The sequence below is a fragment of the Electrona antarctica genome (assembly GCF_951216825.1).
Source record: "Electrona antarctica genome assembly, chromosome: 6".
NCBI classification, from domain to species: Eukaryota; Metazoa; Chordata; class Actinopteri; order Myctophiformes; family Myctophidae; genus Electrona; species Electrona antarctica.
This window is the reverse complement of record NC_136811.1, coordinates 35,064,945-35,090,969: the sequence shown is the minus strand read 5'-3', so window position 1 is coordinate 35,090,969 and position 26,025 is coordinate 35,064,945. Positions and strand designations below refer to the sequence as shown.

The following is a 26,025-nucleotide window of genomic DNA, read 5'->3' as shown; positions in this document are numbered from 1 at the left end:
TGGGATACACAAAGTTGTAGAGACAAACTTTGAACCAGCTTTTTATCTCAATCCTCTTTAATGAAAATGACCATTGTGATTACATTTATCCACGGACCACAAGATAAAAACAAAACAAAAAACACTTCAGGACATGGTTGCTGTAAAATAATTATCAGTCATAGGTGATAAATGTAAAATTGACTGATTACAAATGGTTCAACAATATATCTGGCATACATCCTCATAACATATAATTCCACATCTGAAAAAGCAAATCATTTCCAAACAAAGAGGGACGTAAACAAAATGTTCCTTTTCAATTGTTGTCTTTATTACCATATTTGAGGAGATAACTTAATCAAGAAGCAAAAAAATATACCAGACAATAAAGTACTAAAAATCTGAAATAGAAATACCCCCCCAAACACAAACTGTTTAGAGTTCACCTTCCTCCCACCCCAACACACACACACTGCTGTCCTCTTGTGGGCTTATGTTGCGTATCGCTTTGTCCACTGTTTGGCTGTTCGATCATGCTCCGCTCTGTTGGTCGTGTATTGGGTGGCAATGCTTCCAACAAGGGGATCAGCTAAGATGAAAAGAAGAATTCATATTTAGCTTAGACACACAATGTAATTATAATTATCAACAAAAGAAAGAAACGGCAAAGGAGTCTTTAAAACAAATCCGGAGTACTAAAGCACTAAATGGGATGTACAACATTCTGCAGAAATCTCCATTTCTGTTTGACTGGAAAGAGATGTTTTGATCTAACTGATAAGTGGCTTTACGATTTGATAAACTAAAACTTACACCCCCCCCCCCCCCCCCTCTAACCAGTGTTACCGCGAACAGCAGTGATTCGGTCGGCGTAGGCAGACCTACCAGATCTTCTTTCTACACAAATTAGTCAAAACAAGACAAAATTGACATTTGGTATTAAAAATAAAACCGCGTTTTGAAAACAGAGTTTTCCTGATGTCATAAACTGTCAGAATCAGCTTTTGTTGCGTTGGTTTATGTGCTAAAAGAGTGACTTTAAGAGCTGTTCCCCGTTACAATGGAAGTCAATGAGCAAATTGCCAATAAACAACACAATGAAATAACTCATGGAATGGACTAGTTTGCCCATAATAAGGTAAGAAAACAACCCAAACCTCTAAAAAAGTGGTCTTACCCTTTGAGCCATTGAAATTGGGACTGACATTTAAAATTGTAAATGCAGCTTTGCCCTCTATACTTACATACCTGACAAACTACCTCAAAACACCCACAGCCACAATACAAGAGGAAGCGAAAACAACGATCTGGTACCACCCACTTTCAAAACAAACATGGGTAAATTCTACTTCTACAGCACTCCCTCCCTAAAAAATGCAAATCACTGGCGTCCATTAAAACAGGCCTGAAAATCCACCTTTCAGCATGCCAAAGGTAGAGGAAATTACCCCCCCCCCCCCCCACCTTAATCTAGTTGTTTATGTCCTATCGGAATAATAAATAAATGCCTTTAAAATGACAGTGACAGTGACCCTCACAAAAAACATGCAGTAATCCTGGTCTCTATACTGCCTCCCCCTGGCCAGATGGGGTGCCTGATGGAAGGGAAAGGAACTGGTTGGAATAACATGTTCCTTAAGACAGTGACCAATATGATGACATTTATCCACAAACGCTACACAATCACGATTTTTCACCGTTAATAAAAAGTTAATTAATCTACCTTTTCCAACCTGTGTCAGTTTATATAATACCAACTGGCATCTTTACCATGGTTGGAGACAATCTGCTATTATACTGCTATTCATGTCTTGGAGTGTTGGGACTAACACGTTACAAAGTAACGCAACTACCTTCTGTGGCAACTATGTATGTAGCTAACTTTTACCATTCAGTAATGCCGTTATAGTTACTGTGTGTGCGTTACGTTATACTGTATCTGTTATCCGACTGAACCGTTTCGCCCTCCGGAGTATCTGTCATCTCAAACCTACAGGCGATGTCCTCTCACACTAATATGATACACACAGGCAAACACAAACAGGCAACATGCCACCGCTGAGTAACTAGTAACGATAACTAGTTACTGGTCATCAGTAACTGGTCTTGGATGGGGTAGGACAAAAGCTTTTCTAAACACAGGAAGCGACTTTAGCAGCACCACTGTAGGGGCTACTGTTACTGTGAAGACATATTTACAACACCTTATTACATGGCTTGGTTGAATGCTTGATACTGATTGGTCAATCGCTTAATTCAGCGGTGAGTTATCTCATCATAATGACCGCTCCGCTCTATAACAGACCTCTGCCTAATCAAACCCTCTGAGCACCAGCTGTGCGGCTGCGCTGCGCCCCGCTTGATTTACTGCCGTTTCCAACATGACAGCCATGTAAACACACACACTAGTGACACACAATGTCATTTACAGCTAACATTGCTCTCAAAAATGTTTTTGAAAACATTTGAGCGAGAAATAGACAAAGCAGGACCCGAAAATGGATTCTATTTGATCGTATGTGAACGTGTCTGTTATTTGTATGCAGCTGTGACTCTGTCTCCAAAATGGTAAATAAAAAATGGTGCATTTATATAGCGCCTTTATCCAAGGCGCTTTACATAGATTGTGCATTACATTCACCCATTCACACACCGATTGTGGCGGAAGCCATGCAAGGTACCAACCAGCACATCGGGAGCAATTTGGGGTTCAGTGTCTTGCCCAAGGACACTTCGACATGTAGCCAGGAGGAGCCGGGATTCGAACCGCCGACCCATGGATCATTGGACGACCTGCTCTACCTCTTGAGCCACAGTCGACAAATTTCTCCCAAGGGAGACAAATAAAGACAACCTTGAACCTTGAACTCACTTCCTTGTTTTCTGACAGTGCTGCAGCCCTGCAGCTGGCCAGACGCAGCCAGTGCGAACCTCGGTGGTTAAACTCCCTGAATTATCTCCCGACAATGACCACCTAGCCAGATATTATCCCTTAGTTATTACACGGCTTGGTTGAATGCTTGATTCCAATTGGTCGATCACTGAATTTAGCGGTGTGTTATCTCTCGATAATGACCACTGGCACTGGACTCAATAACAGACCGCAATCTAATCCAAGGCTCAGAGCGACACCTGCTGTGCTGCTTGATTTTCGTCGTACCCAACATGGCAGCCATAAACATACACACATCGTGTACAGCCAAAAATTGCTCTCAAGAATGTTTTTGAAACATTTGAAGCGAGAAATAGTAACCGGAAATTGATTCTATTTGATCAACACTTTTGATTTCCGAGGCGACACGTTGCACTGGATGTACTGTGACCTGGCATAAAATAATGGAATACTTTCATTAAAGGAGCATTCAGTGATTTGGGTGATTTGGAAAACCACCCAGTCCGCCCCGGTAACAAAATGTGCACATGCACGCTCTACAGTGGGGGGAAGTGCAACAGGCCAACAGCATGTGCACCAAGGCCCGCCCCCACTCGATCATGATTGGAGGAAGGCCCCTCTCATCCTGATTGGATGAAGGCTTTGCCACCCGCCACCAAAACTGAAACTAGGGTTTTTTGACCCCAGGGGCTCACTGGGGACAGGGAGGAACTCCTTATATGGTCAGCACACTCTATAGTAGGGAGGATTATCCAGAAAAAAAGAAAAAATAAGTGATATTTGAATTAAGTCAAATCACTGAATATACCTTTAACGTAAGTAATGAAACCATTCTGTTGTTACTTTTGGTTCAATTTATTAATTTCTTTATCGAGTAGCCATGTAATAAGCGGGACAATTGTCCCTTGCACAACAAACATTATACAAACATTGAAACTCTACTTATTCATGTTTTACAAGGGTCTAAGTTTAATGCCCAGCTAACCAAACACGGATGACAATGGCTTGTTTGTGGGCAGAGATAATCTATTGCAAATTTGCAATATTTGTCGATGTAAAGCAACATTGATGTATACCATAGTTTTGTGCCTTTTATTAGTTTCAGGCACCGACACCATTTAAATTTTGCACTGGTATCCAAACCCTACATCCGACAGTAGAGAAGGCCACTTTTGGCATGAAATGTTTACGATTCTAGACTGGGTAGGCTAGTTGGGTATGGATAGCTTGCAAGGGCAAAAAGGTTGAAAATGCAATTAACTAGTCACAGCCTTACCTGGGTTACAGTCAGTGAGCAGGGAACAGATGGACAACAACACCTTGGAGATGGTGAGTGCAGGGCTCCAGTTGTCCTTCAAGATGTCTAGACAGATCACGCCCTGGCTGTTGATGTTGCAGTGGTAGATCCTCGTACGAAACGTCACCTGGCAAGACAGAGACAACACTGGGTACTGCAACAAAGGTAACAAATGAAAGGAAACACATCATAAAGTGTCTTGGTAAGGTGTTTGGACCACTACAACCGGCAGAACAGCCTCAATGTGCATAGATTCTACAATTCTCTGGAACTAACCTAAATTTACCTACACATGTAGGCAGACAACAGTGTTCCCCCCTCATCTGCAGTGACTTGACAAAAACTGCAGATCATGATGACAAGGATATTGCATGATGTCTGAGCATGAACATGCTTAGGTCATACATGTAATGTTATATAGATCCTGTGGTTTGTTACCACACCGGTCTGCAAAGTGCAAAAGCCTGCACACTACGCAGAAATATATACTACATTATCATGGGGTATGTCATAATTCCCATAAACTACATGTCATGCTTTCAAATGTATCATGCAGTTTGTATTTGTATGGGCGCAATGATTTTGCAGACTAGTGCTGTAAGTGGTCTGATGCAATATACGTCACAATTTTGGAGAACAGATTAATGATATATGGCCATATACTAAGGACACCAGGGATCTCGATTTATGCCCATAAAAAGGGACATGGACTGACAGATACAGAGATCTCCATATATGGCCATATCAGTCGGATCACCGGCGTAAGGACCCGAAATCTAGACGTACTCTAGTACTCATTATTGACATTAGACTGCTATAGTGTGTGAATTTATGTCTGTATGCATGAAGGTTTTTTTTATCATGGTATGGTTGTTTGAGCTTGTTATCCATGTGGACTGTTGTGTGCACCTGGGGTCAGATATATTTATAGAGCTTAATATGGAACCTATATATTCATTGGGCCACCACAAAATGAACAACATATAGGGGGGCTGCGGGGGCACCAATACAACCTCGACAGTGGACAGATTAAAAAATGCTATACCATCTGTAATGTTTATGTTATAGTCTGTCACGCACGCACGCACACACACACACACACACACGATAAAAATCATCAATGATATATGTAGGCCACAACAAACCGCACCTCACCGCGCTGACCCGAATTAAACAAGTGAAACCAAAACACAAACGCAAGCACACACGCTGGGACTGCTGTATATTTTATGTCCAACTATCTCCCCGTTCTGCATATTTTCTGACCAGCAGTTCTTAAACTTGAAACAGACTTATTTGTGCATCAAATTTATATTTTTGCTGTTTTGCTTTAAACAGCAGGCAGGACTTTATTACAGCTGTTCCTGTGTTTATAGTTTCCTAAAGTATAACTACTCTATCATGCAGTGGTGTTGGGAGGACAGATGAGAGATCTGCTCTTGGTACGTGACTACGTCGTACTAGGGGTGTGCGCGGATTAGACGGTCAAACGGGCTGCCCCTACTAACCGTTAAAAAAGGAGACAAAAAAGGCTATTCTATTTAATGGTTGTAAACAACCAAATGTTGCATTACTTTATTTAATATGCAAAAGATATAATTTTTCAAACCCAAGGCGGCCGGCGATTTTTATATTTAACAGTCAATTAAGATTTGAACTGGCTGGCTTACAAGGGAAACCTTGAAAGAGAAAGACAAACGGACACATGTACTCTCTCCAACTCCATCTCACTAGCTATTCCCCCCCCCCATCATCAACATGGGGCACGGATGCCTCACACCTCACACTTTATATCCAACAACCGTGTATTGGCTACTGACGATTATCGATGGCAGCCGAGTGTGCCACAGCCTTAAAAATACAGTAGCAGTTTAACAGCAGCCAGTCTCCGTTTTCACTTTGATAACCAATATACCGGTACATGTTTTACTTCCAAACCAATGCCAAGTTTGTTAAATCACATCAAAGTTTTGTTTGTGTATAATGACATCATATATCACTAGACATAAGTTATGTAGTATAAACATTAACAACCATCATTGTCTTTCATAACACCACACAAAAACATTTAAAATACCACCTCAGTTGAATTAACTGTATTCAGTAAAACATGTATTTAAAAGATCAACATGTGTATGTGTAATAAAAAAAAAGTTTACGGAAGAGTCAGTTTTTGATCCTTTTTGAACGAATGAACTGGGACATTCTGTTATCAAACAACAGTAACATATTGGATTCCTTATTGTGACTCAGCAGAAGTGAAAAGCCCTCTGGTGGCTGAAAAGCAGCACTTTGGAACACCAGGAAATACCCATTCATGAGACTACAATGACAGCAAGATCGATTTTCACAAAATGTTATGCAAAGCGGGCTTCTCCAATGGCTTTTTGTTAGTTAGTGAAGATACATATTTTATGAGCAGATGTGGATTTGTCTTCACTTCTATCTACACAGCATAAGTTCAAGTATGACTCCCTGAGTAAAGGTTATTAGTAATAGTGTAAATAATTTAGATTAAAACGTTTCAATTGCATTACTAATATTGACTGCTATTACAAACAAAAAACAGGCTATGCAGATAAAAACAAAAATAAAAAAAATCTTATTCTGTGATTCACTGGATATACATCGGTAGTGTGGCATTAACCCATCAAGACCTGAGGCCGATTCTACAAATGCCTTCTAAAATCAGTGGTTGGCAACTTTTTTGTGCCAAGGACCCAAAAAAAAAAAAAAAATATATATATATATATATATATATATATATATATATATATATATGCAATATCTACAATGACACAGATGCTTTCCCGGTTTCAATGGGTAAGTGAGCTGTGACATTTTGAACTCAGTACCTTGGGTGGTTTGAAAGGGTAGTCTGGTGTGAATGCAATGTCCAGGAAGAAGACGCCTCCCTCATAGACAGAGCCGGGCGGTCCCAGGATGGTCGACCTCCACTCATAGATGTTGTCTCCCTTAGGACCAGCGCTGCAAGAAGAAAGAAATGTCAGCCTCGCTATGGTATAGTAGATTTCACCAGATAGCAGAGTGAATGGAAAATTGTTAGAAAGAAAAAATAACAGTGTAACTCCTTCAGCTCCGGCAGCAAGGTTCAGCTTATTATTTTCTGGTCCAACCACTAAATTAACCCGTCATTAGCCCCTATACACCAAACTGACTTGCCCTGACTAATACAGAGTCCAGACTACCGTCAGCAGATCAGTAGGGTCAGATGTCAGGTAGGGCTGCAACTATCGATTATCATTTAACGATTATTCTATTGATTATGTTTCCCGATTGTTTGATTGAAATATTTATTAACAGTTTGCAGAATTCCAGTACATTTCAAGCACAAACTCAATACAAAGACTGTTAACTGTGAGTGGACGACCCAATTAAGCATTACACTTGTTTACAAGAGGGTCCACCATGTTCAATTCATCAAAAAAATTATCAAAAAACCACACCCGTGTGAACTGAGTGGTGTGAGGTATTATATAGCCTGATCAGCTGTGTTCTGACGTAATGTCTGACGTAATGAAATCAGCATCAACCATGCTCATTTTTTTTGCACAGACAGACAAACAAAGCCAGTTGTAGGAGTGGTTTACACCACTCAAAAATAAAGGTGTTAACAGTTGCAGTAAGCACACTGTTAACACACCGCACGGTCAGCTGATGGGTCTGTTGCTCGCCTGTGTGAGAGACGTAATGACTCCATGCCAGGAAGTGGCAGTATTAACCAAAAGGTTTTCAGAAGCAGCAAGCAACGAAGGCATTTTCACACTACTCTAACCCTGAAACCTGTTTGCGGTCTCGTATGTACTTAAATAGGAATTGTGAAATGAGAATATGGTATTGTTGAACACACCCCTACAGTGGGCAGAGTAAGTATACTATCCGTTTTGGCCCACAGGCCTTCCTCAGCGTGAATGAAACTAGACAGACATTAAGTGTCACCTGGGTGCCTCACACAAAGCGGTCTGGGTGAAAAAAAGTTTTTAAAAGATACTCAAAAAGAGAGGCATAAACCCTTATTTTTATTTTTTTTAAATCACACCCGTGTGAGGGGCGCTCTCATCATCGTACATCATCATGACAAAAAAAAGACACTATGCCCATTTGCTCAGACACTATTTCTCCATTCATTGTCAATGGGAATTTAATGTTTGTGGACGTTAACTAAAAGTGAACTAAAAGCTGGATGTAGGAGGGGCTAGAGCCTCTAAAACACCAACTCATTGCAAGGTCTGTGGGCCAAAATGTCTGTTGATCTTCTGCTGGGGTGTATGACTTGAACAAACAAGAAATCCTTAAAGGATCAAAATGAGTGCTGGTAATCCTTTTTTAAAGACATAAGATGCATCCCTTTATAGCAAATCACTGATATGAGTCTATGCATTCAGATCCATATTGATGTTCTTAAAGCAACTGAACCTTTATTCCCCTTTCATACTGTCTTGGAACACCCCCAGAGAGTAATGAGTACAAGAAATAAAAGTATTGATCTAAATGTGCAGGAGGAGATTCAAGACAGACTGAGTGAGAATGAAAACTTCAAGTCAAGCTAATGTTGTAAAATGCTTTGACATTCAAGTCAAGGTAGTTTCCAGCTTCAATTCAGTTTCTAATTATCTTATTTACTGAATTTCAACCAGATTCTGAAATGATTAAATAGTATTTATATCATTTATACAATTGAGTAATTGACTAAGCTTTATCATCAAGTTGAATATGACCATTTCTATAATTTAAGAGGTTATTTAATATAATGAATTGTGCATGAATACTATTGGACAGCCAGCCATGCACCAGACTGTGCTTCATTGTCATGTTTCAGACTGATGCATCAGTTATGGCAATTCAGACCAGTTATTAGTTAATTATACTAATCGGGTTAATGAATCAAAACATAATCGATGATTTATTAATTGATTAAAAATCTACACCTATTTGGGGCATGTTGTTAACCCCTTAAAAAAAAGGCACCACACACAGACACACACGCGCGCGCCTTGGTGAGTCATGAGGCTCATACAGCAGAAGCCTATCTCCTGTTTCTGTAGCGTGAGGCACACTAACCACAAGGCCACTGAGCTGGCCTTGTACAATATCACAAATTAGTGAAAATGGTGATCTACAGCACATTTCGAGCTTGTAGATCGGCTATTTTCGCTAGTTTGATTATATGTATCTTTCTCGCACTTGTTTCTCTTTCAAATCAATGTCAACATCAATATTGTTGTATGGAAATGCTTCTTAGCTTAAACCTTGGACTGCCACCCCAATAGCAGCTTTTCAGTGCCTTCTGCCAGCTCTATTCATGATTTTAGCATTTAGTATTAGACACCCAGTCCTGATGGTGGCGGTAACTTCACCATTATGCCCAACTGACCGAATCTGGCCGTCATCATTTCCGTTTCAACGGTGTAAACATCTGCTATCATTCTTCACTGGTGTGTTACAGTGATCTGTGCCCCACTCCGTGAGATCGTTGTTTATTTTCATATCTAAGTCAAATTAAGCTCTAATCAAGCCCCGAATATCGAAGACCGCGTGCGTGTGTGCGCGAGCGTGCACGCGAGGATTTCGGCTGGTTTTAGATGGAGGACATCGGCCGCTAGCAAAAAATGCTAAAAGTTGCTAAATCATTTAAAAAAATCCCCTGATTATAGGGAATAAAACAATTACGTGAATCCCGTCAACGGGAGGTCTGGATTAATTAATTCACTATGTCAAAACAGTCAACGGTAGTTCAAGGATTAATTTTAAAAAATGCCACTGAATAAATATACAACACAGTTCAGGCTTTTCAATGAATACACCACAGGCAAGGCATAAAATAAGGCAGATCACTGGCTTCCTTTAAAAAAGGCCTGAAAATCCACCTTAGGCCAAAGGGAGGAAATGATATCTTCTCCCTTAGACAGGAGATCACCCCCACCCCCTCTTTACACCCCTCTTCTTCCACTCTGTTCATAGTGTTTTATATTTTGTGATGATATTGAATTCTGTTATTTTTCATGTCATGTTTATGAATTGAACACATAGGACCCGAATGGAAACAAGACCGCAAGGACTATTTTTGGTGCTATCCTTACTCTTAGCCTGCCGCCATTAATTAATCCCTCGATTGCGTATTGCCATGGTTTAATCACGCGTGACACTTACTTTGAAGAGCCAAATATCCGTAATCGCATTTTACTATGAAACCATTCCGTGTGTGTTGACGAAGCTGGTGCTCGTTCTCTCGGTCGTTGGTGGAAAAAGTGGACCGCGAGTATCACAGCGCCTGCTACAGGCCGTTGAAAACGCTTGTCTGGGACAAAGCGTCCTCTGCAATGTCGCTTCTGTGAGATAAAGCCGTCTGAAAACAGAGCCGACAATGTTAGTGGATGCGCGCGCATTTTCAAAATGGCCGCGCCCATTGTGTCAGAAGCATAACAAAGCTAACTGACGGTAGATTTCGATACGATCGTATTAAAACATGCATTAATTAATACATCGCTGTTAAAACGGCTTTTCCGTTTGTGGCAGGCTACAAGATTCTACGTTTTAAAATTCCTATGTTCCTGGCGGGTAAACGATTAAGACCAAGTGTTTGACTGTCTGTGCTGTTTACATTCAATCAATCAATAAATCAATGGAAGATTAGATGAAACATACCTGCAGTTGGGTGGAGGGTCCAGTGTGATATCCGCCAGCTCTTTTTGAATCCTGCAAACACACAAAAATCACATTTGTGTGAAGTGATGGGCACCCACTGTGGCCGCCACATGATGTCACTGCTTAAAACAAACATTAAAGCACTGTTAAAAGCCTGATGGAGGGGAAAGGAACTGGTTGGAATAACGTGTTCCTTCCACGCACTACGTCCAACCAGGGAAACTCCCCCTGTCAGGTGTAAAGGAGCAACTTGGACACTCAGGCATGAAGGAAGCACGAGTTCAAGTCCGTTGCTATCCCCATGTCCCCCATATATGGGGACTAGGTTGGCGGAGGGTGTGTAGAGCCCAGGATCACATTAGCTAATTGACACAGGGGTGAAAAATGTTTTTTACAAAAATCGTGGGATAAAAAATATTTAAAAAAACAAAAACAAACAAAAACATTAAAAGTCCATAGACTTGGCTGCCACATTACATCACGACTCACGAGTGGGGTCCTGGTTTTTGGGGGGGCATGCTTAAATACAAGGAGTTGACACTGATGGTTGCCCAACTGCCCCTGGCAGGTAAATGAAACGTTCGGGCATGCAGAGTTTGCTTTTGGGTTGCCCGACCGGGAAAGTGCTCATTTGAGAGGGGACTCGACCAGGTCTATAAACACAACACGTTAAAGTGGCCAGAGCGCTCCGTCTTCTGTTCTGTGGAACGTAAAATAAGAGCACCGTTTACCTATAATGTGCGGTTTTCACGGTTGCACTAATATATTAAAGTCTAACTCATGTTGATTAGGTGATGTAATGGTGATGTAAAACAAACGGTGACAAAACAAACATTAAATTCCCTTCATTGTCAATGGCGTTTTTAAAACAAACATTGAACTAAAAACAAACATTAAACGTACAAGGAAGATAACAACTGAATTTATGTGATTATATATATATATATATATATATATATATATATATATAATCACACCCGTGTGAAGTGAGGGGCGCTCTTATCATTATACATCATCAATTTATGTGATTGGTTAGCCGATTTGCTCGTCTACATATGACGACAATTTTCCCTTCATTATCAATGGCATTTAATTGACACAAATGTACGTCATATTTGGCGGACATTTGACCTAATTTCTCCTTTCATTGTCAATGGCAAATATGAGATGTGTATGGAGAAAATTTACGTCATATTTGAGGCACATATGACCTAATTTCTCCTTTCATTGAACTGAATTGAACTGAATGAATTCTTCCGAGTCCCCATCTTTATACCAATCCAGTGACTTTGATTGGTGCAGGTTCTGAGCATGGATCAGATTGTAAATGCAAATGAATTTATTTCACTGCAAATAGTCTACATATTAACCTTAATACTTAAATTAAATTACTTTTTTCAATGGACTAAAATCTATTTTTATTTGATGGCCTTCCTGCACTGACATTTGGCCTTTGTGCCCTCACAAAATAGACAACCTTGCCCCTAAAATGACAAAATTCCAGGCCTGGTTGTATGCATTTCTGTAGTTCCCAAATCTTCATAATTTTGGACCAGAGCCATTGACTTTGATGTTTATTTTGAAATGAATGGGGACCTTCCTGACCTTGACAGGACAATGAGTGATGAGTAATACTAACCAGTAAATCTAATCTCAACCATTTTGTTCTGAAAAGTCAAGCCAATGATAGCCGTTTACTACCTTTTGGCGCTGGTGGAAAGCAGCTTGGAGGTCTTGCTCATGGCTTTGCTCTCACGTTTCTTGCAAGGTGTGACCCTCTGTGTGTTTTGGCTGGAGGACGAGGGTGATGATGAAGAGCTAGTACTGGCACGTGAATCCTCATCCGACATACCGGTTTGGATTGGAGAAAAGCAGGAACCTATAGTGAAGTACAGAGAGATACAGTTACAGAGGTAAAACAATGTCACAAATGTATCCATTCCAAATTAGGACAAGAACTAGAAATGCACTGTCGAGCTGCCAACTTGCGCTTTGAGCGGAGCGCGCAACTTACCTCTGACTCTTGTCAACTTACCGTCCCTCCCCCCTTCTGCCACCAGTTTGACACCCCTGGTCTATTCTAGACCACCCAACGTGTGAGGATGTCTTGCCTATGTATATTCTCTTTCCCATTGTAAATTGCAAGCTTCTTTGGCAAACGGGTAAATAGAAACACAGTATCAGCCTCCTTTTTAAGTTATGTCAAAACAATTTAATTTGCACTAAGCAGACTCCAATCAAGTTATTGAAACATCCGAGTTATATGTCTATATAAATCCCGTTTGAGATATCCACTACAATGCATTGTAAAAGTGTCCTATAAGTTTGAAACTCAAATTGGTTATGTCATCCACATATGTCGGTGTTGTCACTCAGCCAATCAGGGATTGTGTATTTTTGGTGTTGTCGCTCAGCCAATCAGGGATTGTGTATTTTTGGTGGCGTCGCTCGGCCAATCAGAGCGCTGCGTATGTCGGTAGCCCCCTCGGCCAATTGGATTGGCTCTGTATGTTGGTTCCTGATTGGCCGAGGGAACCACCAAAAATACACAATCCCTGACTGGCCGAGGTAGTCACCGATATACGCAGCCGAAAACAGTACTTGCACTCTGCTCGTGCAAGTAACTAGAGATAGCAATTTTGTTGAGTATTCTCTGACACATGGACATTAATGTTTGTTACATTTATGTAGTGCTTTGTTACTTGCGCAAGCATAGCGCGTAAGTACTGCGATAGGCTGGGTATGTATGTCGGTGTTGTCCATCAGCAGTCCCCCTCCCCTATTCTGCAGTGTTTAATTCTGAAAGGTGTACTGTATAGTGTACACATGATGATGGGTCCATTTGTACACTCATTTGAATTAAATGAACACTAAAACCTTTACTGTGTATGAATTCATAAATTACAGACTAAATGAAAACCACACCTTCCCTATGCACAACTTGCAGCGGACAATAATGTACATCTCGTCTTTATCGCGGACATACTCAAGATAATGCGAATACTTCCAAGTAGTGAATGCCAGTGTCTCCTCCACCTCCATGTTTAGTTTGTTTACTTCTCTTGCAGTTTAACAACACAAGTCACACACTAGTTTGTTGTTCCGACTGTGGTTTAAAATAGTAACATGTTACTTTTGTAAAAAAGAAAATGTAATATTATTACTCAAAAATGTGAAAGTAACTAGTTACTGGAAAAAAGTAATATTACTGAAAGTAATAAATTACTTTAGTTACTTGACAACACTGGTAACTAAGGTATGTTTCAAGGTTGGTATAAGGTCAATAACGGGTCTAAAGGATTTAGAACAGCAGTTGTAATAGACATTAGTTAGTAGCAGCACTTGCGCACTCTGGTTGTGCACAAGTAGGCCATGTATGGCCTACTTGTGTGTGCAAGGCGCAAGTTGGCACCTCGACAGAGTGCATTTCTAGTTGGTACTGTAACCTAGCAGCTAGCACCAATCCGTAAATCCTGTGGTCAAAATGATGTATGAAACAAATTACATATGCCCTGAGGCTTCAACCAAACATATTTAGTAAAAGATGGAGTCTTGTACTGCCTTTACTAATGAGGTAGCAGGTATCGGAAACTTGAGTAACAATTCAAGTTTATCATGTTGCTCCACAAGATCATGGTGCTCCACAAAGTCACTTTTCAATTCAAGTGTGGACAAGACTTGTATTTTTGTAAATCGGCTTTGGTTTGGAGCCGAACAGTTTGGACACAACATTCTCTTCATTTAATTTCACCGATATTCAGTGTGCATATAGTTTGGAAGACATGGTCTACAGTACACTCTACAACACTGGATTGCGTCATCATCCAAGGAATCCAGAAGAATGTTTTATTGTATGACCTTACAGTACAGTTGTATTGTTATAGGCCAACATGTAAAGTGGCATGTTCAAAGTTAGCTGCACAGACACATGGACGCATAAACGGACAGAGGCGAAAATATAGTCTTCACCCCCCAAAGCAAAGACAAAAAAAGTGCATCACACAGAAGGTGATAGGCTTTTGAGGCATTACTCTGTACTTTGCTAGCAATCCAGTCTAGGTCTGTATGAGTGCATATATGCATGTTTACAAATTTAAGTTGCCAGGTTCAAGCAAGCCGCTGTTCTTTATTTTTATGCATGTCTCGTATACAGGTTCACCACCTGTGATGTTATCTAGTTAGCACCACTAGTAAAGTGTTGTTAAGGTGAAAGTGGGTCTCAGAGGGGGAAAAAAAATCTAAAAGAGAATTGTGTGCAATTATTTATTTACAGTTATGTTATTGCACACAAGAAAGTTGTTACTGGTGTGCATGTATTATGGATTATGCTAATAGAAGCAATATGTTCCAGAATAACTTCAGCCATGTTACTGACTAGAATGCTTAAACTTCTCTATGTAAGATTAGTAAGCCTACATTATCACCACAGTCTATAACTCCAGCTTTAGATTCTCTCTCCCCAGAGACAAAAGAGAGGAGAGGCAACACACACACACACACACACACACACACACACACACACACACACACACACACACACACACACACACACACACACACACACACACACACACACACACACACACACACACACACACACACACACACACACACACACACACACACACACACACACACACACACACACACACACACACACACACACACACACACACACACAAAATGTAAAGCCTAATTTTTGAGTGGTGCAACCACTCCAAGGAACAGCAATGTCCGTGTTAACCTATGTGACTACCTATGTGACTATGAGTAGCAGCGGCAGTAGGGGCAAAAGTGGCGCTGTTGTGCCAGAAACAGAGAGAGATAGTGCTGCACTGTTGCCTGCTAATGACAGACAGAGAGGGGGGGGGGGGGGGGGGGGGCAGGGGAGTTGCACCACTCAGTTCACAGGTGTGATTTTTAGAGTAGAACTGTATTGCTTGCCAAAAAGGACTGACGCTTGATGTCACTTGTGAGCTTGCAAAACTGCTATTTTTGACACTGGAACCCCTATAATGTGCATCCCTAAGCCTTTCTAATTTAATTTAGTTAAATCTAATATTATACATAACTCTTGGCTTTTGACATGATCATCAAAATGCATGAGGGGTTTTGTAGATGACTGGTTTGCAGTGTTGGACAATGCTTTTGGCGCTTCAGGTGAAACCTGACTTCCAAAAAGTGTGTCCGCCGAGTTTATTTTATTTTATACAGATGTTTTGGGGATTTTACATGATCCTCAAGGGCTTTAAATCCTTGTGTTCCATCATGTATGATGAGGTCTGAACAAAGTGAACAAATCACGTTACCTGGCGGCACATCAACCTTTATGAAGCAATCCCTGCGGTTGTGTGTTGACATTGTACCCCTGAATGAAACGTTTTGTCAAAGTCAACCAGTCCCACTGGAACTTATGTCTCACATCTTTGCCAATATCTTTTATGCCCATATATTGAATATTTTATAATCAGTTAGCAAAAAGGACTAAAGCACTGAGATCTTTGATGTCATCAATAGACATCATAGTACTGACATCCATCCAAGTAATATGATGCACTAGTGCTAGGGCATGTGGTCATCTTCCCAATGGGCATGACACTAGTATTTGTGTGTGTGTGTGTGTGTGTGTATATATATATATATATATATATATATAAATAAGAGACACTGACCACTGCCTAGAGATAAACAAATCATCCCAGAGTTTAAATCAGACGTGAATTGCAGTAGGCTACATTACATTATAGGTGGTTAGATTTAAATCCAGATTTATAATATGGAATATCAGCATAACTACCGTAAAGAGAATAGACATTGGATGACAGCTAATAACGTTAATGAAATCACTAAACATACGGAGACACACGAGCCAATTAACTTGAGATGGTGGAACTATTCTCATTAATAATCAGTTAAATTGAAGCCTTTCGTCGTACAATTGTATCACGCCTGAGCTTGTAGATCGCGCCAATCTACAAGCTGACAACAAGTCGCGTCGAGACTCGCTGTGAGCTTGTAGATCTTCTATATTCCCGTCAGCCCCCCCAAACAGCAACGAAAACCAGCCGGTTTCAGGCCTTGACGTTAGGCAGAAACAGACTACTTGCTGGAACGGAACAGGCAAAGTCGCTTGCTAACAATACCGTAACCCGATCATTTAACGACGCTGAGCGATACTCACCGACGTGATGTGTGTGCATATGATACGGATATGGAGCACTTTCAACCGAAGACACAAAGAAATTCGCATTCCTGTACATCAACGAAGACCACGTTTAGCATTTAGCCACGAACTGTTCCGGTCCAGCAAATAATCACAGCCATTTCCGAGCAACCAACCCACAAACCAAGACGGTCTTGTTGTTGCTTGCGTATCAGTCGCTGTCTAGTTGTCAACAATGCTAACGTAAATCGATGTAAATATATATAAACATAACGTTGAACAATGTTCGTAGGGAAATGTGCAACAAAAGAAGCCGTTTTGTGACCAAACCTTACCCTCTCTATTGTGTCTGGACCTCCACCACTGACTGGCTGGTGCCTATTATTGCTTTCTGCGGAACGGAACGGAAGTACCGCGGCTGCCTGCAGTAGCGATGGAGGGAGGCTGACAGTCGATCGAATCAAGATGAGAAAGTGAATCCACCTTACCTACAATTAACAGCTGGACATGCGACCTACAACAACAGTGGTTCTCAAACGTTTTCATATCATGGGATGGGACCCCCAGATTTATATGTATGGCTGCGGAAGCCAATCTGAAAAGACTTTCTGCCAGGGAAGTGACCCCCATAACAGATTTATTTTCTTTTTTCCAAAACGATTCACATTTCTTTATTTTCAAAAATAGTATAGGCCTACCTACAAGTTCATAATGGTCACTACACATTGTGAACTAGATCGTATATTTTCCAATAGCATCCAAAGTATGAAATATAGGGTTGTGGTTATTGGTTAAACTGATTTTGATGATAGGCTGTATTGATAGTTTTCTGGGGAGTGGGGACCCCCTGGAAGTGGAACCACATCAAGGACCTCTGTGGGTCCCCGAACTCCACTCTGAGAAGCAGAACATACATCACCACCAACCTCATAATTCAATACAACATAATAGGCTTACGATCAATAATGCAATAACGGCAAAAATTGCTGTAATAATAGCTACTGTGGAAGGTTTGTAGACAGTATTATTTATATCATTCATCATATCTTAACAGTTTCAATAGCCTAATCTGAGCTATGTTTAATGGGACTGCTCATGTGATGTGATAATGGTGATGATTTAAGCAGATTAAAGTTGATCATCGTTGAATTGGCCATAATGGTCAGGTCTACATTCTATGGTGGTCACAATGGCACAAGAAACTCGGACACAGAGGAGAGCATTCTCACAAGCCAACCACAGTGTGTTTTATTGGGTGCTTCAGTAATACAAGTGCACAACAAACCACTCTGCAATTGCAGAGGTGGCGGGTAGCCAGTAAATATACAAGTCCTGCCTCTTTCACAGGCAGACCTATATTTTTGTGGTCTGCCTCAAAAGCCTTTGAAAAAATACGTACAGTACAAACAAAACCAGAGGGAGTTGAAAAGCATGAAATTTCCATTGATGCAAATCTTCCTCCTATTTCATGCAGATAATATACTGATGACAAAAATACAAAATCAAAAAGAAAAGAACACACACTAGAAGAAAAAAAGTAAAAGCATATATTCTGCATGTTTGTTCCAGGTGCCACTAAGAAAACGAGATTACATATTGTATAGCTGAAGGACAATGCGTATGATAATTATAATATTTTTTTTTTCTCAATACAATACTTCCAACATTCAGATATTGGAAAATAAAAATCCCAATCTACTCTTTGTATAAAAAAGAAGCTTTCAAGTCAACAAGGAACAAAGGACAGTTCTTTACACAGAAAAGGTAAATAAAAGGTTAGGAGGGACAAGGGAGAGGGGACAGTAGAGGGACAGGTATACTGTTGCACTTAGTGAATGTGCTTTGACAGACTAAGGGGGAGAGAGGTAGAGAGAGGTAAAATGAGGAGGGACTTGGGTGGTAAAGGAAGGGAACGGTTGAGTGACAGGGAGTCTATGTGGCATATCTCTTTGTCCATTGCTTGGCTATTCTGTCATGTTCCGTTCTGTTGGTCAGATATTGTGTAGCGATGCTTCCCACCAGAGGGTCAGCTGCAACAACAGAGAAAGAAAGAATGTGTAAGTCATTGTATATGTAACCAACGGTCACTGGCAGGAACTTTAGGGTTCAGCACCTTGGCCTGGCTTGAACCATGAACCTGCTGCTTATCACAGCTGTGCAGCCACAAATGTTGAGTGTATACAGTCTCCTGTACGCCACTGCTTGGGGGAAAAAAATTAATCCACTTTGGATAACAAAGCAAGGTATTTCAAGGTAAATGTACAGTACAGCTCTATCACACAATATTACTGTAAATAAGAACGCTGAAATATTTATTAACTGGACACATTGGCGATTTTTTCCCGGAACCAGAGTAAAAGCAAATGTCTTCCCGGCACCCCAAGCTTCTATTTTGAAGGAATCCCGCCGCTGATTGTGTTAAAGGCCAAACACCATAAGCATCTTCTTTTTTTACTGTGAGGAAAAACTCAGATGTTTCAATGAAATGCAGGCAGCAGCACACAGACACATTTCGGCCAGAGCCTTCTTCAACGTAATTACACTGAAAAAGGTTCCGTCCAAAACGTGACTATGTGCTGCTGCACCTGCTAAACGGGTGCGTACGCTTTTCCGACATGTCAATAGTCTGACATGCGGAAAACGACCAGATTAAGGTTGGCGAACATGTGTTAAGGTTGGCGAACATGCGCCGTGCTTGAGGTTATGGTTAGACCCCCTGCCAAACACTAACAGAACCTATGCGAACTCTGGTGAGTACTATTATTATGAACCGTTTGACCGTCAGCAATAAAACTGATACACATATGCGTCTACTCATGCCGAACAACTTTCGTGTTCTTATTTTATTATTATATGAACAGTTAAAATCTATCTCCTCCCAGGATCTTTGATCACTGTGGATAGAACTTTCTGTTACACTTAAATCCATCTAAAAGTACCACAACTGAAAAGTATCGTGACTGTGACTGCAAGTTAGAAACTTGTGTGGTTAACGAGGCACAGCTGTTTACAATGCGATGCAAATACCACCAGGGATTTGGTCTGGATGAATTGCACAGGTTTCTCAGACGCTTTATTATTATTATTATTATGGTGGAGTGGAACGACAACAGCAAAACTTAAGATTTGTGAAATATACAGTAAATGGAGGGCAGTGATTTGTGAAATATACAGTAAATGGAGGGCAGTGTTTATATTACAAGAGATGCATTTGTCAACACTGCGTTATCGGTTTTGTTTTAAAGCTCGGATCCTCACGGTTCCTTTCGGGTAACTACATTTCAGAAGCCCCGACCGAGACCCACAATTTGGAATGGAGCCGACCCTGCCCGAGGGACAAGTCAATATTTGGGCCCGAAATAGCTTGGCTCTCGGGTATTCGGTTCCGGGTGGACCCATCTAATTGGAACTCATCCTGAACTGTGCACACAGTTGTATGAAACAAAACACCTTTCCTTAGCTGGATGTGCTCGAATAGTTCATTAGGCTGGTGTATTTTTCTCAGAATTTTGTTTTATGTATCGTTAACAAATGTAAAGCTACCTATTCTCTATACCAGTACATGGTTTTCAAATGTTTTGTGACCAAGGCACCTCAATCAATGCGGACGCGGTCATCCCTATGTTCCCCACTTACCTTAGGTTTAAGTTAGGGGTTAGGTTACGTTTATTGTTGTAAGCGGGAACAAAACCTTTTTTGCAGGGCGGGGAACATAGGTACTCTGTCCCCAATCAATGTGCAAGTCATAATTTCAAGGCACACCTGTGATCATAGCGAAAAATAGCCATCTACAAGCTCACAATAGGTCAATGCAACACTGCTATCAGTTCTTGACTATTTTGTTTTATTTTATGATTTTGTTTTTTTGAAAATTATCTACTGTAATAGGGATGAAATAAACTAGCTCTCAAATTCAAAGGACCCATTTTGATTTATCAGGATCAGTGTGGCTGTGACAAGTTACGCCCTGGAAGGGGTTTCGAACCCACAATAAGCAGCTACCTTTAAAGGCACAGTAGTTAGCCACAGTCGTTTTGAAGAACTTCAACCTAATTACATTTCCACTGCAAAATGTGAGTGTTAACTATATCTATTATTATTAATATTAATGTCACAGACGGTCCTGAGGGGGTCATATAGAAAAATCACATGCTAGAGGAGTAGTGGAAACCCTGCGGAAGATTGATTGAAATGCATCACATAAGATGTTTTAAGATGATGCAAGATGTTTGTTGTTTGTGCCGAAAGCCTCAACATGACCCGTGCCCCGATTTACTCTACATAACAATTAACTGTTCCTATTTTGAAAATAATCTGAAAACAAGTAAATTGTAATTTTACCTGGGTTACAGTCTGTGAGCAGGGAGCAGATGGACAACAACACCTTGGAAATGGTGAGTGCGGGGCTCCAGTTGTCCTTCAAGATGTCTAGACAGATCACCCCCTGGCTGTTGATGTTGCAGTGGTAGATCCTCGTACGAAACGTCACCTGGAAAGGTACGCACAGTTCAGAATCAAAAACAAAACAACTTAATTTGCAAAGTACATCAAATGTGTGGAGAGTTCTCTTGATGGCCTCAGTGTAAAGACAAACTATTGATCAACTTAAAATGTTTTTCACACTTTTAGAGCTTATCCGTGGTCATAATGGAGATATAATTAACAATAGAAGGTTAAAAAAAAGAACCTCTCTCTCTCTCTCTATGCCTTGCAGCACATGAGTGCCGACACAAGACAGTGTAGCTATAGATGCATTTAGAGCCCGTCAGCTGAGATTGTGATTGGCTGAGTTTTACTAGGAAATGTCACAATAAAGCCATTGTAGCTGGTCTGTAAAGTTAAACACATACAAAGAAAATAATAAGGGGTATACAGAAACCTGACCCATGTTCTTAAGCACACCAATCAAACCACTCACACCACCAAGCAATTCCTACCTGAAAGCCCCCCATACCCAATTTGTCACACCACAGAGTGTTATTAACAAACTAGCCAAATTAATGATTTAGAAAAATTGCCAAGTTGCAAAAATTAGCTTTCAAAGTCATGACAAAACTCTCTGCTCTGTCAGGTCTGAACACTGGGGGTATGTTCGCTGAATGTGCTGTTGGATTATGTTGTGAGACTTTGTGTAGTTTTGTGTATTTATGTGGAGTGTTCATTTGGTGATTTATGTTGAAATACTGTATTGTTATGTCTATTTGCTCTGAACACCCCCTCTTTTCAGTTGATGAGTGGTACAGTTGTGTGCATTTGCCACAACAAAGACAGATATCTTATTTATGATTTCTCATATGGTGTTTTATGGTGAAAATAGCTGATCTACAAACTCACGTGTGATGCATTGAAGCTTGTAGATCAGCTATTTTGCTGTGTGACTAAAAGTGTGAATAAAATTGAGCTAAGCTCGGCTGACAAAGATGAAAAACAAAGAAGGTGTTATACAGAGGTATGTATTATTATGCACGCTGGGCAAGACCTAGCCGGTTGAGTGTTTTAAGTTTTAAGTTTTAAGTAGCGGAATCACCGCCCAAGGAAATGACATTGACGCTTTACAAAACTGTTTACATTCTCCATGAATAAAACGAGTGTTGTGATTGGTCGACAAATAACGTATCCGGGGGAAATACATCCAACAGATTTTCAGGCCCAACACTTCCGGCAAAACACTCTTAGTTTGTGACCACCGGTGTTGATTTCGTCGATTAATACTATGACAAAAAATGTTCGTTGACTACCTTTTTTCACTGACGAAAACTAAATGGAAACTCAGCTATGATGACTAAAACTAAGACTAAATATATTAACAATTTTGTCAACAAATAAAAACTAGACTAAAATTTTAGGAAGGGACTAGTGGACAAGAGATCTAGTTTACACTTGGTTGCATGCTGAAAATAGTAGATCTACAAGCTCACAACACGCCGTGACTATTTTGTAGATCGGCTATTTTAAATGTAAAATCCTTACGACGGCATCAAGGCCCGCCAAAATACATTTTAGTCAACTAAATCAACTGTCACATGCTACTTAAAGTATGATGAAATGTTGCCTTATATTGGTTGTCTTTGGTGGGGTATACAAAAATGGCCATAACGTTTTTCCGCAATATTTCCGGCAGAGCAGACCTCTCATTCTGTGGACCTTAATGACCAAGTGAATAGAAAAAACATAAATTAAAAGTATCTCATGACATCACAGGTCCTCTTAATTTTTTTTGGAGCTGGCCCCCCGGCTATTAGAAACAAACAACAAGCCAACGGTGCCAGAGATAAGCTGTCCACAGACGGACGGACGGAGTGCAAAACATACTCTCTCCCCATGCCTTCGGCCTGGTGGAGACGATGTAATTGAAATGTCTAAAATATAAAAAGTGCATGCATATCCAATAGAAATAAAATAAAATGGCTCTCTGGTAGAATTAAACCAATAGAATGTGCATTTAAGTGGGTGAAAATACAATTAACAAGTGCAATGTGGCCAAATCCTTTGAAAAAGTTTACTTTTACGTATTTAAATTTGGCCCAAATGTAAAGGAGTAAAAGTAATATTTTTTCCTTCACAAATACAGTATACTTACGTAAATGTAACAGACTGAACAAAATGAATTACTACCCATCGCTGCATAAATACAAATAAATGCTATGGCTCCCTGGACCCTGGCTTTGAGGTGTTTTTTTCCTACCTCCGTTCTCCTTAATGCTATGGGACTTTCGATTCCCTTGCGCACGCACCACATCTCATCTTTAGTAAAAATCTTAACAGATCTCCAGATCTGTAGAGGCCGCAGCGGAGTAACTGAAACATTTCTGCCATCCGGTAGATTAGTTTACATTTTGGTCAAAAAGTGTATTTTAAACGTGAGGTGGGGGGCTCCGAGTGTTCCAACTAAGGAAAGTAGACTTTCAACATCTTAAAACAGTTTGTTTTGGTGAGTAGTGAAAGTGTATTTTTTATGTTTTACTAATAGGCCAGTCAAGCTAAGGGGTTTTTCTTTTGGGTCAAATCTTAGATTGACTGGCCTATAAGGACGAGAGGATGCGGCCACTGTGCTACCATGGGTGTGAGGAGAAAGTACCATTGCGTTAAGGAGAACTCCCAACGCTATGGACCAGAGCTAGATTTTTCCTTAACTAATTTGAACTGTGATATGAATAAAAATCGAAATTCCATTTCATGAAGTTTCATTAAGAATAAAGTCCTGTATAACACAAGCCAAAGTAAATCTGTTCCCCTAAACTTGGAGGGTGGATTATGTCTTTAGGAAATCTGATGAAATCTTATTGCATAACGGACAATCCCTTCACTTTCCCCCACATATCTTCTATTCCCCTAGTTTCCTGTTATTGCAGTGAGTAAGCAGCTGGCAAGCCTTGCTGATGAAAAAAACCCTGCATTATTTGTGGAGATTTCTGAATTTCAAATTAAGCCAAGCATTCAAAGCAACCATGTTGAGCTGGGAAACTTGGATGGAATACACAAACAAATACCTCCACAGAGCCTTGACATAATCTGCAAAAAGACCCAGTGGTTAAAACCACCTGGGAGCCACTTGGTATGACCATAGTTCTCTAAATTTGGCCACTGCAGCATTTGAGGGTTATGTGCCATGCTAAATTCCATGCTCCACAATAGTGGAGGGAGAGGATAGGGTCACTCTCGCACTTCCCCTGACCAGATGTGACATTTGTATGCAGAACAAAGGTCAAGCTTCAGCTATTCTTGTTGTAGGGTAACAAGGGTACATTAATTTGTACTGCAATTTACAATCCGAATAAGGAGCATTTGAAAGAGCATGCTTCTCCTGTGCAGTATGGACAACTGCCGTCCATCAGCCAAGCCTCCCTTTCACAATTTCTATGCATTGATAAAATGGATAGTGAATTCTGGAATGCTCCAGTCACTGGCAAATCCTCCCCAGCCCTGGTATATCACTGTGTGGATAGAACAAACAAGAAGACAAAATCAGTATCATTTTTTTCCCAGCCCATTTTTTCACCCAGTGTCAATTATCTAATGTAATCCTGGGTGCTACACTTCCTCTGCCAACCTGGGGAGGTCAGCGGACTGACCTCATGCTTCCTTCTATGCATGAGGAGTCCAAGCCGCTTCTTTTCACCTGACAGGGGGGAGTTTCCCCGGCCGGACGTAGCGCATGGAAGGAATTCTGACCAGTTCCTTTACCCTCCATCAGGCGCTCCGGCTGTCCAGGGGGAGGTAGTTTAGAGACCAGGATTACTGCATGTTTTTTGTGAGGGTACCTACCCTAGGGGATCAGCATCACTGGCAGCAAAATGTGCCAATACTCCACTGAGGACTCTTTAACACATTCCTGTAAACATTGCATGCATCTAGCCAGACTTGTACTGTTTACATAAGATTGCTTTATTTTATTACAGCCAGTGAGGAGTATTTGATAAATGACTTCCTGAGTGAATTGTTGAGGGACTTATGATGCTCAGGGCACTGTTCACCTGAATCTGAATGCTCAGGGCACTGTTCACCTGAATCTGTTGAGGGACTTATGATGCTCAGGGCACTGTTCACCTGAATCTGTTGAGGGACTTATGATGCTCAGGGCACTGTTCACCTGAATCTGTTGAGGGACTTATGATGCTCAGGGCACTGTTCACCTGAATCTGTTGAGGGACTTATGATGCTCAGGGCACTGTTCACCTGAATCTTATGATGCTCAGGGCACTGTTCACCTGAATCTGATGCTCAGGGCACTGTTCACCTGAATCTGATGCTCAGGGCACTGTTCACCTGAATCTTATGATGCTCAGGGCACTGTTCACCTGAATCTTATGATGCTCAGGGCACTGTTCACCTGAATCTTGATGCTCAGTGCACTGTTCACCTGAATCTTATGATGCTCAGGGCACTGTTCACCTGAATCTTATGATGCTCAGGGCACTGTTCACCTGAATCTTATGATGCTCAGGGCACTGTTCACCTGAATCTGATGCTCAGGGCACTGTTCACCTGAATCTGATGCTCAGGGCACTGTTCACCTGAATCTGA

General features: G+C 40.8%; 2 protein-coding genes across 4 annotated transcripts in view; both read right to left on the bottom strand.

Annotated features, from left to right (window-relative positions):
- Nucleotides 1–35: 35 nt before the first annotated feature.
- Nucleotides 36–17,506, bottom strand: LOC306925374 (ubiquitin-conjugating enzyme E2 E1). Of its 2 annotated transcripts, none has more exons than XM_079504161.1 (6): nucleotides 17,337–17,506; nucleotides 12,540–12,717; nucleotides 10,839–10,889; nucleotides 7,028–7,160; nucleotides 4,152–4,299; nucleotides 36–571 (listed from the first exon to the last, which is right to left on the bottom strand). In XM_079504161.1, the coding sequence occupies exons 2-6, from the start codon at nucleotides 12,686–12,688 to the stop codon at nucleotides 474–476; spliced, it is 579 nt and encodes a 192-aa protein (XP_079360287.1). In that variant the 5' UTR covers nucleotides 12,689–12,717; nucleotides 17,337–17,506; the 3' UTR covers nucleotides 36–473. The 2 variants fall into 2 exon arrangements, with proteins under 2 accessions (XP_079360287.1, XP_079360286.1); XM_079504160.1 differs by lacking the exon at nucleotides 17,337–17,506 and adding an exon at nucleotides 17,020–17,164.
- A 717-nt stretch (nucleotides 17,507–18,223) lies between these two features.
- The window catches only part of ube2e2 (ubiquitin-conjugating enzyme E2E 2), a 32,961-nt gene continuing 25,159 nt past the window's right edge, over nucleotides 18,224–26,025 (bottom strand). For both annotated transcript variants that reach the window (XM_079504163.1, XM_079504162.1), the window contains exons 5-6: nucleotides 21,343–21,490; nucleotides 18,224–19,031 (exon numbers count right to left, since the gene is read on the bottom strand). In XM_079504163.1, coding sequence (XP_079360289.1) covers nucleotides 18,934–19,031; nucleotides 21,343–21,490 — 246 coding nt within the window. In that variant the 3' untranslated portion in view covers nucleotides 18,224–18,933. The remainder of the gene's footprint in view (nucleotides 19,032–21,342; nucleotides 21,491–26,025) is intronic.

What these genes read in the sequence shown, in the direction of transcription:
- LOC306925374 (XM_079504160.1), bottom strand. Translation starts at nt 17,098, where the DNA reads ATGTACAGGAATGCGAATTTCTTTGTGTCTTCGGTTGAAAGTGCTCCA. An exon ending in TATGCACACACATCACGTCG is followed by an intron (nt 12,718 to 17,019) that starts GTGAGTATCGCT and finishes ACTTCACTATAG; the next exon opens with GTTCCTGCTTTTCTCCAATC. An exon ending in CTTTCCACCAGCGCCAAAAG is followed by an intron (nt 10,890 to 12,539) that starts GTAGTAAACGGC and finishes GTGTGTTTGCAG; the next exon opens with GATTCAAAAAGAGCTGGCGG.